The sequence below is a fragment of the Natator depressus genome, chromosome 5 (genome assembly GCF_965152275.1).
Source record: "Natator depressus isolate rNatDep1 chromosome 5, rNatDep2.hap1, whole genome shotgun sequence".
NCBI classification, from domain to species: domain Eukaryota; kingdom Metazoa; phylum Chordata; order Testudines; family Cheloniidae; genus Natator; species Natator depressus.
The window spans coordinates 48,691,436-48,715,345 of record NC_134238.1 but is presented as its reverse complement, the minus strand read 5'-3'; the positions used below and the strand labels follow the sequence as shown (position 1 = coordinate 48,715,345).

The following is a 23,910-nucleotide window of genomic DNA, read 5'->3' as shown; positions in this document are numbered from 1 at the left end:
CACTTGACCCAGGCAGGATGAATATTGTATTCTAAATACATTTCCTTACAGATAAGTAAGTCCTGTTCACCTTTACACTTCGGTTGATCAGTTCTGAAAATAAACTTTTAGTAATTGGTCATTGTAAAACTAGATGTTCTAGAACAGAAAATGATTCCTTCATTATCTGTTTATTTACAAATGTGGAAAGAGATTTATCTTCCATTTTTCATCAGACAGGCAGTTAAAATGTAATGTTGCTGTTAAAAATGGTACTCTAGACAAATTTATTTTGCATTTCTGGTCTCTCTGTTTGAAAACTTTGAATTTTTTGTTGATAATAAACATGAAATAGCATCAGATGATAGCAAGCAAAAAATTGCCTATGTGTTTGTGTACACACAAAATTGACCTTTGTGATCCAGCTTAACATCTAAGCACCAAGAGCAGTCATTTGTTTTGACAGCAGAATTAATTGAGGCTAAAACAGTTGAAATTCCACTTGTATCAAGCTGTTCATTAGGAATTGCTCTCTGGCTCTAGTGCTGTCAGAAAAATAACTTGTCCTGCTATGATTAAATTGCAGAATGATGGTCGGTCCACTGCATTCAAGGGAGAGGTTGAATAAACTTTCTACTGTGAAAACAATTCAGAAGTGACACACTGCAAGGGGGGTCAGAATGTGCATTGATATCCAGCTGAGCTGTCAACTGGCGCTGAGCCAGGCACGCAAAGCTTTGCCATTTGAAGCGGCATGAGAGGCATATGCAGTTTTTAAAAAATTGTCCTCCTTTCATGCATGATTTCATGTCAAATTTTAAAAAAACTTGTTTTCTCAAAAACAAGGATATTGCCTTATCACATTGGTAACTACAAGTAGCTTTGCAATTTTTTCTTTTTCAATTTTATAAGTTTTAGGTTGATGAAAATTTTAAAAAGCTTGTGTATATTAATGTATATATAAACTGATTGTGAAGTAAAGCTAAATTTTTTTGCAATGAAGTGAAATGCAGTTCATAAAAGAGTAGATAATTTTAAGTAGAAAAAGTAATTTGACTATTTAATTTTGATTAATTTTTTAGCGTGTCGGGATTTCCCAGTGTATTTACAAGAGATCTCAAAGGCTATTTTTGAATGTACAATATAATTCTATGTTTTCTTTGCCAGCAATATTGAAATAGTTTTTAAATTATTATTTGTCTGTTTTATTTGTTAAAGAATTACCTTGTGTGTGTTTTTTATTTTGGGTTTTGTTTTTTGGGGTTTTTTTTTGCAGTGTAAGTGATTCTATCCCACTAATCTATAGTTGCAGTCTTAGCCAAAATTGTTCTCTTAGCCTCTCCCCCAAAGCGTATACTAGTGACTTGTTGTAGCAACCTGTTCAATCTGGCTGACGAGACATAAATGTCTTCAAGGACATTAGTGCCACTTCATAGATTAATTAGGTAGCAAGTGTAAGATTGTTTTCATTTAAAAACCCTTGCGTCTGTTCATCTTCCTCAGAAATGCATCCTTTTAAAGATATTCCTAATATCCACTAATAGACAAAATCCTAATAGACAAAAAACAAAGAATTTTATTGACATAGTTTATTTCCTTTTCCATTCAGGAATTAAAAAGTAAATTCTACATACATCGTAGCAGTTGCAGATTTATATACCCCTATTGAGCGTTATTGTTACAAAGAACAGAGCTGACCTGGCAGTTTTGGAGTGAGATTAATATTGCAGTATCTTTGGCCAGCCTTTTCTATCTTTTTGAAGTGTCACAAAACTCCATACATTCACACACCTTTTCTAGCTAGAGGACAGGCAGTAGATACTCTGATACTCTAGGAGTGATGTCATGAGTTGAAGACACTGTGGCTTATTAAATTAATACTACTTGTAATAAATAAATTGTTTCAAGTAGTAGTTGGTTAATTTCAGTAGAATTTGTCCATTGTTCTGATCACATTATCCTACCCCTTCAGTCATCCTACCGACTTCCCCTTTTCCAGTGTATCAAGTTCAAGCTTCTTGTCCTTGCCCTCAAAGCCCTTTACAACTCAGCCACTCCCTGCTTATTTGCTCTAGCCTAATTGATGTATTGCTCCTGTCTTTTCCATGCTATCAGTGCCTCTAGTCTAGCCTTATACACCCATTAGCTTGTTTCTCCCACATCTGTATCTGTGCTTCCCATGTTGTCCCCTATCTGGAATGCTTCTGGAATGTATACCTAGAAGCTTTCATTAGCCTATCTTGAAACTGTTTTCTGATTAAGTGCTGTTGGGATAATTTATACCCAATTTCAAGAGCTTACTTATTTTGAGGCCCTCTCCTTGTCACAGGATATGCATCCAGACTCCCACTGATATCAAAGTAATTAGGATGCATATCCTATGGCAGGGTTGGCCACTGAAACTTTACATTTCTCATCCTTCTGCTTTGAGGGTTAGTGAGAGTGGTGAGCTATAGTTCAGCTTATTGTAAATGTGATAATTTTTCCCTGAATGTGTCTCTTGAAACATTTTATTAAATTATATATGGACTTTCATTATAAACTTATTTTGAATGGCTCATAATTTTCTCAAATATTTTACTTTGAACTGAAACTTTCTGAACGTGGCCTCAAATTTTTTTTAAAGTTAAAGGAAAAACATTTATAATTTTTCAACTACAAAAACAACTCATTCTGCTTTTTTAAAATGCCCCTCTCCTCCCCCCCCCTTTTTTTTTTTTTTTTGAGCCTGGCTGAAATTTTCTATCCTTGTTACTGTTTTCCTTCTTATCTCTGTTTTCTACAGTGTGCATCATGGTATTATCTACGTGCTTCTCATTTAGAATAGACCTATGTAGTAACTTCTTCAGTAGACTTTTTTAAAAATTGATGTGAACTATGTTGGTAGCATTCATTGAGTAATAGACTCCTGATTTGTGTTTAGAAAGAAAGAAAGACATAAGCAATTTCCAATATACTTTAGACCATGTGTGGTACATCATTTCTGTTTAGTTTACAGGCTACATCATTATGGAGTATTTTAGACATGTAGTGTTTATTAATTAGGTGAGTGTGCACTTATATTACAATTACATTCCAGAGTTATATCAGTACAGACTTTTTTTTTTACTTTGACCAATTGCAGAAATTTAGCACACTGGTTAGTAGCTTTGAGCAGGGGGTTGGACTAGATGACTTCCTGAGGTCCCTTCCAACCCTGATATTCTGTGATTCTATTATTAATATCTTTGTATTTTTTAATTAAATGGAACAATTAATACAATGTTACTATTATACATTTTAAAAAATTCAGGAAATGTAAGTAACTGTTTCCTAATAAAATAACTCACCCATAATGAATATAAAAATATATAAACATTTAATAGTCTAATTAAGAATTTAAAACACTACATAATAGTATGTGCAATGAGGGTGAATTTAAATTTCTCCTAGTAATGTAGCTTTTACATTTTGTGACTTAATTATTAAATACATTATGTTCATGAATTTAATGTATATTTGTCATATAATAATAGAATGTTTGCAGCACGGAGTTACAATTCTGTAGTTAAGAAAGGTTCTATTCAAGCTTTTCCCTCCCTTTTCGGTAAAACCATTGTCTGCAGGCTGAAACTATCCATGGTTGATCTGACTGAGTGATAATTCAGGGGCTTTTTGCAAAGTGTGAAATTTAGTTCAACTGTTAGAATTATCAGAATAAGCCCAAAATAAATGCAAATTACAGATTTTTGTGTGTGTGGAAATAACTCTCAAACAGCTTCATTTTAGAACCTGGAACTGGCCAAATCATAAGTCCATAGAGGAATAATCACATGTCTGTTTAGGAAAAGAGTATATTTATAATTGATAGAGATATTAGTAATCAAAAATGAGAGAGAGAGTGTGTCTGTAGTTAATTTTCCTAATATTTGGTATTGCAAAAAAAAAATTAAAAAAAAAACTTAAAACATTTACCAGACATTCTATTTTGGCCACTTTCATTTTCACATTGCTTTAGATTATATAGATTAGAGAACATGTTTTTGCCATTTCACATTTCATGTGCATGGCGGAATAGGGTTCCTCCTCGTTGACATGAATTATGTTTCCTTATCTTAAGGGAGCCAGAAAGGAAGAGATTTCAGTTCTTCAATTATAATACAGTTAACTTATGTTCCTATTAATTTGTACTGAAGTAGCACCTAAAGATTCCGATCAGGGCCCCATTATGGCACTGATTCTGAAGACTTTGGCTAGCCAATCTGCTTCAGGAGATGGTTTAGCCCTCTCAGTACCAATATTACATCCTGTACCTAGAAACCATCACTTTTTCTTCTTTGGATGCTGTAGTGGATAATGCATCTTCACTGTTAGATCGTTGGCTCCCAGGGTTATTGGCGTTAGCCTGTGCACCATTGGGTTCTATAAGCAATAGAGTTTGTGCAGCTAGGATCTCAGTTCACCACCTAAACAGAAGTATATTTATACTGAGACTTCTTCAGCCTTCTGTGGTGACCCTGTGTAGGCTTCTTCCTTTGTCCTCTATTCAGTCCTTGGATATTGTGGAGTTGTTGATACAGACTTCTGTCTGCTTCATGGTGAGCAGCTGAACACATATACATTAACATCTCCATACAACCTTTACAAGAACAGGTGAAGCAATGTGGATTCCAGTGCCAGTACATGCAGATACTCACAGCTCTTCCTAGCCTACGCAACATATGACAGAATCACTGCCATCGAGCTGGCCACGTGCTTAGATGAGGTCAGCTCACGAATGAAAAATGTCTGGTTGAAGCAGAACCTGAAAAAGAGGAAGCGGTATGTTGGTTGACAGAGGAAAGCACTTTGAGGTTTTTGTATTCACAGTGCAGACTCTATTGGCTGAAGATGCACAAACACAATTAGTCCAATACACAGTTTAGGTGTGTTTCTGGATTTCTCATTGATGTTAAGCTGTCGAATAGCAGTGTCCATGCATAACACCTTCTACTGTCTCTCGTTGCCTAGGAGATAGTAATCTGTTTTGGTGGATGATGATCTGGTCTCAGTTTTACACCATTTTGTAACCCTCCGGCTGTACTCCAGCAGTAGTGTCTATTCTTGCATCCATTTGTGCACTATATACACTTTGGTACATTCTAGTACAATAAGTAGTCTTCCTCAAGATACCCAAAACAGGAGTAGAATAGATGTTTAAGTCTGTTGAAATATCAGATGTATTAGACTGTGTGAAATAATCTTCAAAGGCAGGTGGTAGCAAGTGGGATGGATAAACTATAGAAGCCGTGATGGGTTGTTAATGAAGTCTCAAAGTGTTGAAGTGTGATATCTTCTCTAATTACAGTATAATTTTGTATATTATACTGTTTAAAAAAACCTGAAACTTGCAGCATGCTTGTCTTACTCCTCTTATTCTGTGCCAAAAAATTTAAAATTCTGCATACAATATCGTATTTTAAAATTCTGCAAAATCTGCTATTTCATTTATCAAAATATAATCATGCCAGTTTCAATTATTTTGGTAATTTATTTCAAAATACCTGTCAGCAAGTATGACAGTAACAATACAGACAACAAAAAAGATTCCGGATTTTTTTTTTTGACAAATAGATTCCTTACTAGGCATATTAATACAGAGCTTTGAGTAATAATTCATTTAAACTACAATACAGAAACGTAATTCTTGCACCCCTCAGAAGCAGTGCAAAGGCTTGGGGGAGTCAGGGGGTAATGGAGGAGCTCAGGGAAAGGTAAGGAGCCTGGGAATAAACCTGGAGAGTAAATGTTGTGGGTGTGTGGGAGACCGTATGGTACAGGTTTTTTGTGGGGAGGGTAAGGGATAGTTAGGGAGTTGGGGAGCCTCCCCCATGCAGACCCTGGCTCAGTGCTGTCACCCCACTAGCTCCTGTGTAGACCCTGTGGGACCCCTAGCCCCACCTCCTTCTCGTCCTCATTTAAGAATGACTCATTCATTTTGTAATGAGTATCAGTCAAAACAGATAAAAAAAAAAAATGCTCTAGAGCACCACTAGTATTTTTTGCATTTTTTCTAATCTAGATCAAAACATTCTGAAAGATGCACAACTTTCTTGTATTTCTAACACAGTAAAACTCAAAATATGACAAAAAGGCAGTCTCAGAGTATTGCTTATTACGAAAGCCTTCTTATAGTGAGAATGGGAACAACTTCTGTATTTAAGATTGTGTAAATCTTTCCATTCTAACTCTCTGTTTTCAGTGACTGTAATTTAGTTTCTCCAGGCTTGGATCTCTGCCGAAAAGTGACAGGTTTCAGAGTAGCAGCCATGTTAGTCTGTATCCGCAAAAAGAAAAGGAGTACTTGTGGCAACTTAGAGACTAATAAATTTATTTGAGCATAAGCTTTCGTGAGCTACAGCTCACTTCATCGGATGCATTCAGTGGAAAATACAGTGGGGAGATTTATATACACAGAGAACATGAAACAATGGGTGTTACCATACACACTATAACAAGAGTGATCACTTGAGGTGAGCTATTAACAGCAGGAGAGAGGGGGGTGGGGGGAACCTTTTGTAGTGATGATCAAGGTGGGCCATTTCCAGCAGTTGACAAGAACATCTGAGGAACATCCGGGGGGGAGGGATAAACATGGGGAAATAGTTTTACTTTGTGTAACGACCCATCCACTCCCAGTCTTTATTCAAGCCTAAGTTAATTCTCTCCAGTTTGCAAATTAATTCCAATTCAGCAGTCTCTCGTTGGAGTCTGTTTTTGGAGTTTTTTTTGTTGAAGAATTGCCACTTTTAGGTCTGTAATCAAGTGACCAAAGAGATTGAAGTGTTCTCCGACTGGTTTTTGAATGTTATAATTCTTGATGTCTGATTTGTGTCCATTTATTCTTTTACATAGAGACTGTCCAGTTTGACCAATGTGCATGGCAGAGGGGCATTGCTGGCACATGATGGCATATATCACATTGGTAGATGTGCAGGTGAACGAGCCTCTGATAGTGTGGCTGATGTGATTAGGCCCTATGATGGTGTCCCCTGAATAGATATGTGGACACAGTTGGCAACGGGCTTTGTTGCAAGGATAGGTTCCTGGGTTAGTGGTTCTGTTGTGTGGTGTGTGATTGCTGATGAGTATTTGCTTCAGGTTTGGGGGGCTGTCTGTAAGCAAGGACTGACCTGTCTCCCAAGATCTGTGAGAGTGATGGGTCGTCCTTCAGGATAGGTTGTAGATCCTTGATGATGCGTTGGAGAGGTTTTAGTAGCTCACGAAAGCTTATGCTCAAATAAATTCGTTAGTCTCTAAGGTGCCACAAGTCCTCCTGTTCTTTTTACCTAAAAGTGGTAATTTATTTTAAAGTCTGAGAAGAAAAATAAGTTCTTTGGTTTGAGTATGGGATTTGAAAACAATACTTTTCCTACCTTACACATAATATAAATATCATGTGTGTTCGTACACACATGCAGAGGTTGGGCCTGGTATAATAGGCACTGTACAAACACATAGAAGGGACAGTCCCTGCCCCCAAAGAACTTAGGGTATGTCTACACTGCAGTATAAGCCCAGGGTTAATGGGAATTGCATCAGCTGACTCACGTTGGGGAACCCTGGGCTTGAGCGTCTACATTGTATTTTAATGCTGTTTAAGACTTTTCTAAATTGTGCTCAAACCTAGGGCTCTGGGATCCACACCAAAGTGTGCAGACCCAAGTCAAAGTAACGAAATCCCAGAGTCCCTAGCATGTGCCTGTCCCTTCCCTGAAATGTGGCCACTTTAGTTCTAGGACTGTGGTGCACTGTGGGAAAGCTTTACTGCCTGCCCTGCACTTGACCAGATAGCACCTCACAAAAGTCTTGATCAGTTCACTCTCCATTGCAAGCCCAGGAGGCTCTCTGATAGTGTGCTTACAGATCCGTGAACAGTAGAGAATGGGTTAAGGCTGACTTGAGCTGCTGCAGTTTGCAAAGGTGGTGAGGGTGGCTTCCATTTTCAATAGAGTGGGTGGCACATTGTTGGGATAGAGAGGAATAAGGAAGTTGTCCATGGAATTGTGGGATATTTCCAGCAGACTCCCAGGACCCAAGTCAAGCCGGACTTCATCTACCTTGTAAAGCAATAGGTCTTGGATCCTGGGTCCCGGCTTAATTAGAGCTTGGATCCTTCAGGGTCCTGGGACCTGGGGTCTGTGCCCTGGTTAGCAATGTTAGATGCAAGGAGGGGGGCCTCAAGCACAGGCTTACATTGCAGCGTATATATATCCTCAGTGTCTAAAGTGTAGTGTCCAGGACAGTGAACGCCATTGTTAAAAGGATACTGACTGCTTGAAATCTATACTCTGTTTGAAACAATGAGTTACAAGTAATTTAAGTATTGCACCTGTCCTGATGCCTTCTGGTATTTTTGTCATGTTTACAATATTTTCTCTATTTTTAAAAGAATATTTGTGTCTCTGCTCTTGCAGTATAAAAGACCAACCCAAACAAAACGATTTGTCATCAAAATAATTGACCCTTCAGGGTAAACAGGAGAGCTAACTACAAACAAGGAGCTGTCAAATGCACAAAATAAACTGGAAAAAAAAGAGAAGAACAAACTTGAATAAAACAGATTTGTATGCCACTGTAGTGCTGGAGCCATGTCTTTCTTTCCCATTTTGACTTTTCTTTGCATTTCTCTTTTCTCATTAGAAAAACATTAAATTAAAAACTTAATATTAATATAATAATATGCTTGCAAATTTGAATAAACAGTCAATAAAAGGTAAAAGTTTAGGTGTCCTAAATGCAGTGTTAACTTAGCTACTTTGAATGTAACATACATTAAATTGTACTTGCAATATTCTTATTGGTAGTCACACACATTCTGTATGGATCCGGACCATGTAATATTGTTGCCCTGATATCTGAATATTCAAATTTGAAACCTTACTATCATGTTAGTTATTTAATTATATGTTCATCGTTATATTTGTATGATTGTGCAACTTAACTGATCACGGTGCAGTTAGGGGTGTCTGAGATGTAAACTGGATCTTAACAAGACTATTCAGAGTTAGGTAGTATCATTACTTCACGTACCTTGTCTCGCTAGTACCCTGAAACCAACACAGCTACAACAACAACTGCAAACTAAATTATCCAGTCTGTTTGGAAGAAAAAGATGCCACTTTCAAAACATCTCAGAAAATGCCTTTTAAAATTAAAACTAATAGCTAAGTTAGATTAATATTAATGTTCAATGTTCTTCCTTTAAGGCCTTATCGAATTTGAAGAATGCAACACAGCTAGTGCAGTTGAAGGTGAGTTCCTGCAGTAAAGTTGTTGCATAATTTTTTTAATGTCTGCATGAAGATATATCTGTATAGATAGATATTTTTTAAATGATATGTGTGTGTAAATTAAAAAATGGAACCCAGGGTATGAAGGGTATTCAACACATTACATAAAACTGTTACTCTACTTTTAAATCATTTGAAAGGCTAATAAGTAAATGATATTTTTGGGTAATGCATTATTTGTTTTAAACTGATATTCAAGAAAACATCCAATACCACTGTTTTACACTCTTTATGTACAATTGCCAAGGGATCAAAATGTTTCTCATAAACGGCTGTACTTCCATCCATAACCATTTGGTTGTGATCCCTAGTCTGGCCCTCTGTTTCTAGAATATTGGACCTCAAATGATTGGATAACTTACAAGTTTTAAAGTAAATTGCCAAAACTACAATGGAAGGACTTTCATAATATTCTGACAGTTGATCAGGGAAGCACCATTTTGAGACCTATAGTCTCACACCGCAATAGTAATGGTTTTTAGTTCGATAAGGGACAAGAAAAAGAGTGCTTTCTGAAATAGACTAGATGGAAAATGGATATCAGATCACTGAAGAATTATTATTTCTCCAGAGGGGAAGGATTCCATCAGTTTGCCTCCTTTTTATTTTATAATTGGCTGAGTTGTAGCTTCCTGATTATAAAAGGACACTAGTTTTCTCAGCCAGAAAATTTCCAAGACTGGGGAATCCCTTTGCTGTGTCCATGCACCTAATGTGCTACTAGTAAGGGGAACATTTGTCATTTCGTAACATTATTTTCAAACTGGCAGAACAGTTGTTGACTTATTGTTCCAGATATCCAGATTATAAAACTTCCTTCCTAAAAATACAGCTTGCTTTAAATTAAGAGGATATTTGGTAAGACTGGAACAAAAGGCATAGTTTTGCATCCTACCCAGCTGTTTGTGGAGGCATATAGTCAGTCCCATATTTTCAGATCTGTGGAAGAAGTAAATCCAGCATAAATCCAGGAGAGGAGTCTGATGTCGTGTCTGATTAAAACTAATTTTGACATATAAGATCATTATAAAATAAAACTTGTAGTAATTATATTTGTATCATGTACAATTCAAAGTCAGTTTTACTATGCAGAACATATTTATTGTTATGATACAAAGGACTTTAACCTTTGGAATCATTTTTATTCAGTTCCCTATTTTGTTGTAATTATGCTGCAAATCTTTTGACTCCACTAATTTAGTTCCAGGTTTACCAGGGAAGTTAGACTGGTTTTCCTCCTTGACTACTTACTGCAGCATTTGAAAGGTTTAGGGTTTTGGCAGTTGAATAAACTAGATGGTCTGTGGTATTGCCCATTCCATGCTTCTGATAATTTATTAATACAATATAGAAAACTACAATAAGACTCTGTGGCATGTCGTCTTATTTTATAAAGCTTTTTTTTGTAGAGGAATCTTCATGACATTTACTGCTGTATTGTCAGTTTTACCCATTCTCTCTGAAATGTCCACCGTCTTGCATTGGTGTAAATAATATAAGATTATGTATTCATTGAGCAGTATCCATCAAATCATCTGTAAATCTTACATACCCTCTCCCCCAAATTAGTGGGGGGAGAGAATCAAAAACAAATCTGAGCCATTTAAAATAAATATTGAAAATAAATGTATTAAAGATGGACATAAATGTTATGTTAAACAGAATTGTAAATGTTAAACAGAGAATTGTGTTCATAAATGTATTATCTATATTGTTAAATATAAATTCACTTGGTGGTCTTCTAATGATAAACATTTGTTCTGTAGGGATCAAACCAAGGAAAAGAAAGGCATTTGGTTTATCAGGAATAATTAAGAAAGAAAAAGATGCAGAATCTGTGTAAGTAGATTTCAAACCCAGAGCATTCAATCCTAAGTGAAAATGGAACAGCGTAATTGTGGAGATAAATATTTAGCTTTCAAGTTGTATGTGCCTAAGTATTTGCAGGATCAGGGCCTTAGTTTCTCTCTTTCTGAAAAGACCCTTATAAGCAACAGAAGAGCAGAATAACCTTTAGCCACTTTTTTCAAGGGAATTGTTTTATCAATATGAGGTATTAAAGGATGTTCTATCAGAAAGTGAATTTAAAAAAAAATTCAAGTTTGGGATGTCCCTTTAAGTATGAGATAATTATGACTCATACATTGTCATGTGAAGTTTCTAGAAGCATAGGAAAATAAAATTTTATTTTGGAATGAGAAGGAATTTTCTTTTGAAAAAATTTGAATTCATAAATATTTGCTGTGTGCTCATAAGCAAAAAACTTTTTTAGACAAACATTCTGTACAGTTTAAAAAATTTCTTGTAAAGTAGCCATTTTGATTCCATTTAGCTTTCTTGTGTGAATGGGGTTACCCAAGTTCAGTAGTTATTAACCCTCCTTGAATTTTTTGCCAATAGAATTATATTTTGACCTTAACTATGGTTTATTACACAAATTAATCTCATATTCCATATTACTCAATGGTTAAGTTAGCTTGTTCTCAGACCAGGAATCTCATTCCCTGAGAAACTTCATTCCTTGGATGCAACAGGGGTAATTCAGTTTTATCTAGAAAGAATGAAGATTTTCAGGAACACTTAGGGCTCTTCGTATTTTTTTTCAGGGGTTCAATAAAGAGGCCAGAAGCCTCCAAGTCAACTGTGGCCAGGTGGATCAATGATTATATCTGCCTTCTGTACAAGGTCATTTTTCCTCTCAATTTATAATTGAAGGATAGTCATTTCTCAGACAGGAAGGGCTGGGACATTGGCTTCTGAACTGTGTGAAGCCACTACATGTATTTTCACAGAGTTATCCACGATTATCAGTTAGATCTGGATACACTGAGTGACTGTCTTCAGGCAAAATACATTTCATTCAGCATCAGAAGGAAACTGGCCTCGTTTTGAAGCTGCTTAGTGTGCTACATTCTTTTAGGAACAGTTCTGTTTTGCACAATACTGAAGAGATGACATGACCCCACCCCAACAAAATATCTCAGTACAGTCAGTCTAAAATCAGGAACAAATTTTGCAAAAATGTTAACACTTTTGACTAGCATTATTATTCAACCATAATCCTGTTTACTGTAATCTAAGATCTTGTCTACATGGTGGATTAGTCCTCATCACAGGGTGTAAATTCTAGTGCACACTAACTGGCCTGTGTGGACCCTGCTGGTGCACACCAAAAGTTCCCTAGTATATGTTAATGTAGTCCTGTTTCAAACAGCACTACATTAACACATAATAGAGAAATTGTAGTGTGCGCCAGTAGGGTCCACATTGGCATGTTAGTGCATGACATGCTAATGCATCATGTAGACAAACCCTAACTTTTCCTCATCCTGCTTCCCTTCCTTCTTGCCTCTTGTACACTGAAAGATCTGGGAGTGTTCCTGGGTTAGCAGGTTTCAGAGGATTTTTTAATTTGAAGGTTTTCTTTAGAAAAACTAAATATAGCCTTGTTTTATTGTTTATTGCTAGTGACTCTTTCAAACTTCTTTGCATCCTTGCTTTCTAGAGATTGGATTATTTTTGTAGTATGGGGAAGTGGTTAATTAAAGTAAAAGGAAGGTGATCAGTCTTCCTATCTGAGCCTTGCAAAAGCCCCAAAGCAGGTTTCTGAATGTGACATCTCTTTCCAGCCTCACCAGAGTCAACTGGTGAAAACTTCGGTCTGCCTCTCCATTTAAGAAGCCTGTCGAAGGACAGTAGGGAGAACTTAGAAGATGACATTTAGCTTATTCAATCCTTTTAAACCCCTTATTTCCTGTTCTCCTATTGGCATTGAAGTCTATGGTTTCCTTGAGGACTAGAATTACATAATTTTTAACTGTTGAGTATAACATGGAATAGATTTTAAGGTCAGAAGGGACCATTATTGTCATCTAGTTTGACCTCCAACATAACAAAGGCCATAGATTTTTTTTTACTGGTGATTCCTGCATCCAAGTCATTACTGTTCGTTGAGCAAAAATGCATCTTTTAGCAAGACATCCAGCTTTTATGTAGATTTCAGGTGATGGAAAATCCACTACATATCCTGGAAATAAATTGTATTTCTAAATTGGTGATTAATCCAGTGGTTAATTGCCACATTCTTTTCTCTCTCTCTCTCTCTCTCTCTCTCTCTCTCTCTCTCTCTTTTTAAACAGTGTCATATTCCTAGTCTGTATTTGTTTAGCTTCAGCTTCTAACCATTGGATCTTGTTGTGTCTTTATGCCTTTGCTTACTAGATTAAAGAGCTCTGTACTATCAGAAATCTTCTCTTTGAATCACCTCTAACCTCTTTGTTAAAATAAACAGATTGAGCTTCTTTGGCCTTTCACTGTAAGTCAGCTTTTTCCAGACCTCATATAATTCTTGTGGCACTTTTCTGAACCCTTTCCAATTTATCAAGTGCTTTTCATAGCGTGGACACCAGAACTGGAAAATGGTATTCCAGTAATGGTCTCACTAATGCTCTTATGCCATAGTAATAACACCTCCCTAATTCTACTTTCTATTCCCCTATGTATACATCCAAACATTGCATCTGCTTTCTTAGCCACCACATTGCTCTTTAGTTGGTTATCCAGCGTGATGCGTAAGTCTTTTTCTGAGTTACTGATTTCCAAATACAGTCTTCCATCCTGCAAATGTGACCTCCATTTTTGGTTCCTAGTTTTGTGACCTCATATTTAGCTTTATTAAAACACATATTCTTGTGAGCCCATCTTTCCATGCAATCTCAGATAATTCTATTGAACTGACCTGTCCTTATCATTATTTACCACTCTACCAATTTTTGTATCATCTGTAAACTTTCCCAGCAATGATTTTGTTTTCTTCTAGCTCATTAATTAAGATATTGAATAGTATTGGGCCAAGAATATAGCCTTGTGTGACCTCACAGAGCTGCCCTCACTGTATGATGATTCCCCATTTACACTTTCTTTTTGAGATCTATCCATCAGTTTTTAATCCGTTTGATATGTACTGCATTGATTTTGTAGCCTGCTATGGATCTTCATTCTAGTTTGCTTCCAATAGTTTCTAATCCTCCTTGTTTATGGATCATCTTTTGTTTGTATAGTTCAGATAATTATTTTTTTTAATACCAGATGTTGTAAAACTTAGTTCTCATGTCTTGAGACACATGGGAGAAATCCGGTGAGCCTTCTCTTTGAGCCATCACTTGCAGTTTCTGTTTTCTAAAATAGCCTTGCCTGTTGCCGCCACCTTAGCTAGGCCAGCAAAGAGGTAAAATGTACGTCAATTAAAAACTTGTTCACAGTTTTCTTGTGTATTCCTGTGTTCTTTTTAGAAAGACACCTCATTCTAAGTCCCTTCTTAAGATGATGTTGGAATTCCATAATAATGGTTCAGTTTCTTTGCAAGTTTTCTTTCGTCATTCATGAAGAGATTATGTATAGGTTGGATGTCTGAATTACCTTTTTGGCCTATCAAAGATACGTCTGTTACCAATTTTATTATTCTTTCTATTTGTCATAAATACAGCTGTCTTTAAGAAATAATTAACAAAATACTCATTTACAGTGACATTTGCTATTTGATTTATGATGGTGCAGGGTACAGAAGGCCTGTGTACTAATTTCATATTCAGGTGTTTAGTTAAGATTAGCTCCAGCTTGCATTTATCAGTTGTCTTGGAGAATTTCATGTCTGGTCACTTGGACTGACTTTCATTTTTGAAAACATTATTGTTTTTTTGATCCAGAAACATTATTGTTTTATTGATCCAGAAACTATGACAGGATCAGTTTACATTCCCACATCAAGCATTCACAAATACTAAACTCCCACCAACTGTTTTTTTGGAAACTTTTTATTCTTAGAGGTGATTTTTATTTTATTTTTTTACCAAGCCCTTGTGGTGGTAATCTGTCTTGTTACTTGTTGGTAGATACAGCAGTTCTTATAATGCAACCCAAGTCTATCTAACTGTAACTCCAAGGCCCAGATGGTTCTGGGACATGATCTAAAAGAGTGAAATTATGGAAGAGAGAAACTCGAGACTCCATTAGCCTAGTCACAGTTGTTTCTAGAACAGATTATTGTCCAAATGAGTGAATTTTTTTGTATGGACAGTTTCATTAGTATTGGTGACAGGGTTTTTCTGCATGTGCACATCATCTGCGTAGACCTGACTGTCTCAAATTACATAAATCTACACAAAATTGGTAAACATTTGCCTTAAACCCACAACAATGTGGGAATTCACAGATATAACTTAAAATGGCACTCCTGCCTTAACTCATTCCATTATATTTTTTTCTTTTTTGCACCATGGTGTGAGTTAAGGCTGGAATGTCAGCTTTGATTTTCAGCATTTATGTGAATTTCCTTGCTTTGGTGGACTCAGCTTAAACCTTCAGTTACTTTAATGTTCTTTTCTTGCTGCTGAATAAAGAGAATTCACTTCATTAATATTAATGTCAGTCAAATAAGACAATGTTAATGTTGCTTTTTAGGAGTTATGTGCAAAGGGATGGGTTGTAAGCAAATTAAAAACTACTAAAGGAGATTCCAAAATTGTATAAATAAAATACTTCTCTGTCTGTGCATTTTTTGATAGTTACACATTTTTTTCTTTGTTTTTTTACAGGGAATGTCCAGATGCAGATTCAGTTGTAAGTAGACTTATTTCCTACACAAGTGTGTAATCTAACTTTGTCAGGAGCTAAAATTTTAGTCAAAACTGACGTATCTTCTGGCATGACAAAGCAAAGTACTATTCTGTTCTAATGTCTTAATTGGAATGCCTGTACAGTAGTTATTTTTACCGAGTTTGCAAACAGAATTTTTTAAATCTCTAATACATTTACATTTCATAGAAACTTTAATTTTTAAACAAGACACTTTAACGATTTGTAATTTATTTTGGAAGTTTAATAGGTACTACTTAATGGAGTAAACACTCGTAATGCTCTTGAAAGATCCTAGCCCTGCATTGTCATCTGCCCTTGCCAACTGCTGTGCCCTTGCAGAGCCCTGTTGAGTTCAGTGGGTTCCATTTGGCTTCAACAGTTTATTCACATGGATGACAGTATAGGTTCAGAGACTACATTTGTAAATGTCTGAAATTTATATTAAATTTGTTCACTTATTGGCATGATAGACACAGCTTTGTTTTTATGCAACTGTTTCATTCCTCTTAGGTCCATTTATAGTGTATTTTATAGTTTCACTTTCAACTTTGAAGATGTAGCAGTTCTAAATGAAACAGTGGATTCAGTACTTTTCTGTTTCATAAAACAGAAGAGTTTAAGGATCCAAATTAATCTGTTTTTGTTCATGGTACTATCTATGCACTTGACTGTTTTAATGATAGTTAACACTTTGGAGATTTGGATTACCAAAAAAAAATCTAGTTGTGCACTTCTGCTAAATAAGAAAAAGTACATTAAGTTCTCTTCATTATTTGGTACAAAGGTACATAATTTATGAACAGTCAGGTTTTTTTATTATCCACGTAATTGAAACACAGCTCTGTTATCTGTTACAAAAGCTTGTGTAAATTGCTGAAAGAATTTGGACAAAGCAAATGTTCTTTTTTGGGTGACTTTACAGTGAAAGAACGGAGAATTAATCCTAGAATTATCAGGTCCTTCATGGAAATAATGGCTTTTGACAGCTCTAGGGTTAAATCAGTGGAGTGAAACATAACTGGGTTTGACTTACAATGTTTACTTTCTGGTTTGCTTGTTTTGATGCTCATGGTTTAAAAAATTAATGAAACAAATTCAACTGTAAATGTGCCTGGGATTCTTTCTGACTGAAAATTTCATATTTTCATAATTTCTAACCAGAAAATTTGTACTTTCATTTGTTTCCCAGTCTGTATCATTCCCAGCCATTCATGAATGCACTTAGAACAAGATTTATAACTTCCATCTATTGTCTCTTTTTAAGTTTCAAGCTATTCATACTGCTCGCTTTGGTGAAATCCTGTAATAAAATGCATTCAAAACATAGTCACTTTCACATAAAGTGATGCAGAATGCTGTAGCTGTTCAGCAGTCCATACTGTACACTGGGGAATGTCACACAACCCCATCACCATCGGGTTTCTAATGGGCTTGGACAGATTATACCCACAGGTGCAAGATCCTATTCACCCATGCAATCTGAATTTCATGTTGGCAAAATTAATGGTGCCACTCTTGAACCTCTTACAATTTGCTCTCTGCTCAATCTTTCTGTGAAGATGATTTTTTAATTGCAATTACCTCAGCGAGGAGAGTGGGTGAGTTGACAGCGCTGGTGTCAAATCCTTTCTATGCAATTTTCCAGAAGTTTAAAGTTTATCGCCACCCACATCCTAAATTCCTAACAAAGATGGTCTCCAATTTTTACAATAACGAGGCAGTTTATTTGCCGACTTTCTTTCCAAAGTCTCATGCTCGGAGAGATGAGGAAAAACTTCCATTCATTCGAAGTGAAAAGAGCTTTAGTTTTCTATCTGGACTGCAGTAAGTCCTTTATGTCCTCAACACAGCTGTGTGTTGTGATAGCGGACAGAGTGAAAGGCCATCTGGTTTCCACTCAGAGAATTTTATCCTGGGTTGTTTCTTGCATTCATTTGTGCTAGCTGTTGGCTAGTGTTACTTCACCACTAGAGTGTTGGCTCACTCAACTAGGATGCATGCAGCATCAGCAGCTTTCCTGGTGCATTCTGGACATTTGCAAAGCGGCAACTTGGTCATCAGTGCACACGTTTGCTTCTCATTATGCTATAGCCAGTCAGTTCAGGACGATTCCTCTTTTGGATGTGTTGTTCTCTAGTCTCTGCTCAAGTAGACGCCAACCCACCTCCAAGTTAATCACCTACAGTGGACAAGTGCAGTCACTCCAAGAAGAAAGTTACCTATTTTTCTGTAACTGTTCTTCAAGATGTGTTGCACATGTCCATTCCATGACCTGCCCTCCTTCCCCACTCTTATCATTGTCTATCTGATAAAAAGCAAGTGAGAGGGTTGGGTGTGGCTCCACCCCCTTATGCCAACATGCAGTGGCAGGCTACAGCAGAGGGCCCTCAAGCTGCCTTGATGTGTATTGCTGAGGGAAAAAGACATCTGACAACTGTGCATGGGGTGCACACATCTCTACAGTGGAAAGGACAGGTGCAACACATTTCAAAGAACAACAGTTACAGAAAGGTAGTTAACCGTTTCTTCCATGTGGTATATACCTCACGCTTTGTTTGTTACATCAGAAAGATTTCTCTTGGTATTTTGTATATGATTAGTTAGTTATAGGTGGTGGTGGTGGTAGTACCCTTAGCGTTAGATTAGTTTAGTAGTTACATAGTTGGTTTTTCTCTGGTCCGATGTCTTCACCCCTCCTGAGGAGTAGCTGTCCCCAGCAGTAATCTCCATATTTGGTGCTTAAGAAATACTCAATTTGCCTGCCCTTCAAAAAGGAATTGCAAGTGGCTAGAGCAGGGGTCGGCAACGTATGGCACACATGCCAATTTTTAATGGCACGCTGCTGTCTGCCGGGGACAGCAGCATGCAATTAAAAATCCGGCCCAACCCACTCTTCTCCACCTACTGCTCTCTCCTTGCAGGGCAGGCAAGCTTCCCCCTCCCCCCGCCTCTTCCCCCAGCATGCAGGGTTCCTGCCCCGCCTTCTCTCCCTCCCTGCCGCCGATCAGCTGACAGCCCTTGCTACGGAGAGGGAGAGGGAAAAGCAGAGCCGCAGCGTGCTCTCTGCTCCGGGGACATTGGGGAAGGGGAGTGGAATCGGCATATCCCCTCCAGCCCCCTGCTGTGAGCTGCTCAGGGCAGGGGGCTGGGAGCACCCCCAGCCCTCTGCCCGGACCCCTGCACCTCCCTCACACACCCCCAGCTCCATGCCCTGACCCCTGCACCCCCCTACAACCCCAGCCCTGACTCCGGCACCGTCCTCACACACCCCCAGCCCCCATGCCCTGACTCCTGCACCCCCCACATCCACATCCCCATCCTGACCCTGAGCACCAAACGGGAGCTCCTGCACACACACACACCCACGTTCCCACCTTCACCCCTTGCACCAAATGGGAGCTGCCCAGGTAAGCGCTCCACACCCAAACCTCCTGTCCCAACCCTGAGCCCCCTCTCTCATTCTAGCTCCTGGCCAGACCCTGCACCCCAACTCCCAGCCTGCTCCTTCATCCCCAGCCCTGTTCTCAGTGCACTCCCACCCTCAACTCAGTGCAGAGAGAGAAAGAGAATGAGCAAGAACCAGGGAGAAAGTAGGTACCTACTCTGTGTGGACAGGGCTGGGACCCCAGACCGGCAGCGGGCTGAGCGGGGCCGGCAGCTGGGACCCTGGCTGGCAGGAGCTGGCGGACGGAACCCCAGACCGGCAGCGGGCTGAGCCGCTCAGCCCGCTGCTGGTCTGGGGTCCCGGCCGCCGGCCTCGCTCAGCCCACTGCCAGTCTGGGGTTCTGGCTGCTGTCCCCTTGCCAGCCCGGGTCCCGGCTGCAGGCCCCGCTCAGCCCACTGCCGGCCTACGTGAGCGGAACCCCAGGCCGGCAGTGGGCTGAGCAGGCCGGTGGTGTAAGATCAGCATTTTAATTTAATTTTAAATGAAGCTTCTTAAACACTTTGAAAACCTTGTTTACATACAACAATGGTTTAGTTATATAATATAGAGACTTATAGAGAGAGACCTTCTGAAAAACGTTAAAATGTAGTATTGGCACACGAAGCCTTAAATTAAAGTGAATAAATGAAGACTCGGCACACCACTTCTAAAAGATTGCCAACCCCTGGGCTAGAGACTTACATCTGAAGCTGCTCCTTATGGAGTGAGTCATGAGGCCTGCTTCAGCCCTGGGATTAGATTGTCTGGCCCCTCAGAGAGCTTTTGTGCTGCCAGGAAACTCTGACTCTTCAAGGAGAAGAGACTGTTATTTCGTCTCGTCCTCCAAGGAAGAAGGCTCCTAAAACTGACCACAGTCACTCCAAGATTTTGGGAGATTTTTCCTCCTCTTCTAAGAGGAATGCTGACTGGCACTGGGTTTCCTTGAGTACTCAGAATAGAGCAGGGCTTTCTATCGACTTGCTGGTACCAAGGTAAGATCATTCCAGCATCATACCATTGACTCTGGTACCATTTGTGAGGAGGCTATTGAGTCTGGTATCGACCGTGTTGGTCTCAGCACCAACCATATCGACTCCACAGGCTTATCAAGCTGACAGAGATTTACTCTCCCTTTCTGTGCTGGACTCACCTGTGATTATAGGAGTCATCAGCTGTGGTGATGTCTTTTGTGATCCCAGAACCATCTGGTTTGATTGCCCCAGAATATGGGCTATTGCAGGCATCATCTCTGGCACCACTTAAAATCCAGACTGCAAAGACAATATAAGTTTCTATATCAGCACCAAGACATCCGTTGTCCATGCCGATTCAGTGTTTCTCTCCGGAGACAGTGTCAGCTTCTATAGTCCCAGTGCAGGCCAGAGCTACAGATTCGGTACCAGCTTCTTCTTTAATGCCAACATCCTTTCTGGTATCAGGTGTTAGTGCTGCCTCTATGATGCTGCCAGTGCTCAAGACACCAGCTTCTCTACCTGCATAGGCACCAATGCGACCCACATACTGGGCATATGATGGCTCCACCAGAGGTGGCTCCTCTGTTCCCTTTGGACTATTTGGAAGGTTCCTTGCATTCAAGTTCAGAGTCATTTTCCACTTCTCTGTCCAGGAAGTGAGCTCAAAAGTCTTTGATACCTCAGGGGAGCACATCAGTACCAGGATCAATATGTTCTCTCAGTAGAGAGAGTGGTTCTTGGCCCAGTTTCTACTGGCCATCAGTGCCATATCCATTTCTTCTGTGGCATTCATGGAACTATTGAGATTCCCTTGATCTTTAAGGTCTTGGTCCTTGGCTTATTGTGGTCACTAAACTCTCCTGCTGTCTCGTCTCCTGGCCCACCTACACTGGAAATGCATATGGAGGTTGTTCAGTCTGAGCCATTATTGCAGGAGCAAGCAGAATCCCATTGGCCATGCTTCCTCCTTCATCTTCACCAGACGATTCAGCTATACCAGATTCCTCTTCTCCTGTGCCTGATGACTTTCAATCATATTAAGATCTCCTAAGGCGAATGGCTACAGCATTAAGGCAGAATTTGTTCAGGGCAGTACCCATAGGTTGGTAGACATTCTCCAGTTGTCAGCTCCAGGGAGAATAGCTTTCCCTATAAATAAAGTGCTTTTGGAACCTGCAAAGACTTTGTGGCTTGCCCTGGCTTCCTTACTGCCCACAGCGAAGCATACCGATAAGATGTATTATGTCCCTAATGCAGGGTTTCAAGTACTTCTACTCACATCCAGCCCCTCACTCTCTTGTTGTAACAGCTGCAAATGAGAGATTGTGACAGGAGATTTAAGAGAATGCTTAAAGGAAAAGAGTCTAAATGGTTGGATTTGATGGGAAGAAAAATTTATTCGACTTTGTTTTTACAAATGCACATTGCCAGTCAGCAGGCACTGTTGTCAGAATATGATAAAATTACCAGAATCCTCCAAGAAAGTTTAAGGCTTTCATGGTGGAAGGTCATTGAGTGGGAAAGATGTCATTGCAGTTAGCACTGGATGTGGCAGACGTCTCCTCCAGGATTATGGCCTCAGATGTAACAGAGAAGAGCTTCATAGTTACAGGACTCTGGCATAGCTCCCAAGGTCCAGCTAGGACCTACATTTCAATGGTTACTTTTTGTTTCCAGAAAAGATGGATGAGACGCTACAGTCTTTTAAGGACTCTCAAGTTACTTTATGTTCATTTCGGGTTTATACCCATGATTAAGAGATGGCATTATGGAGAGCGGCAGTACCAACAGTATTCCCAGTGGTATTACAAGCAGTCAGCTTATGCTGCTAGACAGCGGGACTTCTTCAGAAAGAGCCATAAGTCACAGAGAAAAAGGCCTTTTGGTTCTAATTTGAACCAGCCCACCCATCGTCAATCAGCTTTAGCTAAGCAGTCAATTTGATGCTCGTAACAAGGGCAGCTTACCAGTTGTCAATTTCCACACCAGTTCCTCTCCATTTGGAGACACTGTCCCACTTCTACAGTGCTTGGGAAACAAGAACTACATACAAATGTGTCCTAAACACTCTGGGATTGGAGGTTATGTTATCCATTTCCCGTCTATCCCCCCCATCTGGTCCCTTTTAGGGACCCATCTCAAAGTCACTGCTCCTACAGCTGATCCAGACTGCGTTTCTGGAGCCATAGAGGAACTTCCCCTTCAGCACTGGGGAAGGGGATTCTACTCTGCTACCTTTTTTGAGGTACCTTCCCCAAGTCCAATATGAGACCTATTCTGGACTCAACAAATATATGAGATTCTGCATGATAACCTTAGCTACAATTCTCCTCGCATTAGATCACCATGACTGTTTGCAGCCTTTGATCTTCAGCATGCCTACTTTCATGGAGCAATTTTCCCAAGCCACAGGAAGTTACTGAGATTCGTAGTAGCAGGCCAACATTACCATTAAATAATACTGCCCTTTTGCCTCTTATCAGCCACACATGTATTTACCAAATGCATGACAGTAATGGCAGCCTGTCTCAGGAGGATGAGAATTCACATCTTACCATACATAGAAGACTGGCTAGTGAGGAACAAGTCCGAGGAACAAGTCCTCTGTCATGTCCAGTTCATGCTGGATCTCTTCGATTGGCTAGGATTGATTTTGAACAAGACAAATTCAGCAGTAATTCCAACACACAAAATAAACTTCATTGGGCCCTACTAGACGCTGAGTTTAAGGATCTTTCTCCCACAAGAACATTTCCAAACAAATTGTCGCCTGTGTCTGTCCCTCCAGTCTCACACTTCAGCTACAGTCCATGTACATCTGAGTTTAGTAGGCCATGTGGCCTACTAAACACTTATATAGTCCAGCATGTGAGATTGTGCCTTTGTCCTCTTCAATCGTGGTTGAAGTTGGTCTGTCATCTGAGATGTTGTTCATTGGACAAGCTTCTCCAAATGCCACTGGTGATTCTGGAGTCCCTACAGTAATGGGCAGAACAGTCCCTTCCTTCTCTGACAAGTACTATATTTACTGATACCGCCACAATAAATTGAGAGGCAAGTAAAGTGAAATGGAAAATTCAGGCTTTGTGGTGAAAACAGGCAGTTTCCCTACATATTGGCATCCTGGAGCTTCAAGTGGTTGACAATGCATGCCAGGCCTTTCAGGCTCAGATCAAGGGCACAGCGGTTCACATACTTACCAATAATATCACCACAGTGTATTATGCCAACAAGCAGGGAAGAGCACACTCCAACCAGCTCTATAAGGAAGCAATAACGTTTTGTCACTTTTGCATCAAGTAAGATATTGTTCCCACAGCTGCACGCTTACTAGGTGCTCAGAATTGGTTGTCCGATCACCTCAGCAGGAGTTTCTCCCAGAGTCATGAATGGTTCATGAAAAGGAGTGTGCTGAGGTCCCTTTTGAAAGAATGGGGCATTCTGACAGTTGACCTGTTTACAGCAAAAGACAAAAAAGAAATGCAGTCAATTTTGCTCTCAAGTGGACTTCAGTACAGGCTTATTAATTGATGCCTTCCATTTGAATTGAGAATTGGCCTTAATATATACGTTCCCCTTGATACCA

General features: G+C 39.2%; 1 protein-coding gene across 2 annotated transcripts in view; it reads left to right on the top strand.

Moving 5' to 3' along the window:
• Window positions 1-23,910, top strand: part of FCHO2 (FCH and mu domain containing endocytic adaptor 2) — a 242,751-nt gene that overhangs the window by 139,925 nt on the left and 78,916 nt on the right. For both annotated transcript variants that reach the window (XM_074952749.1, XM_074952748.1), the window contains exons 9-11: window positions 9,207-9,251; window positions 11,057-11,129; window positions 15,884-15,908. In XM_074952749.1, the coding sequence (XP_074808850.1) occupies window positions 9,207-9,251; window positions 11,057-11,129; window positions 15,884-15,908 (143 nt within the window). The remainder of the gene's footprint in view (window positions 1-9,206; window positions 9,252-11,056; window positions 11,130-15,883; window positions 15,909-23,910) is intronic.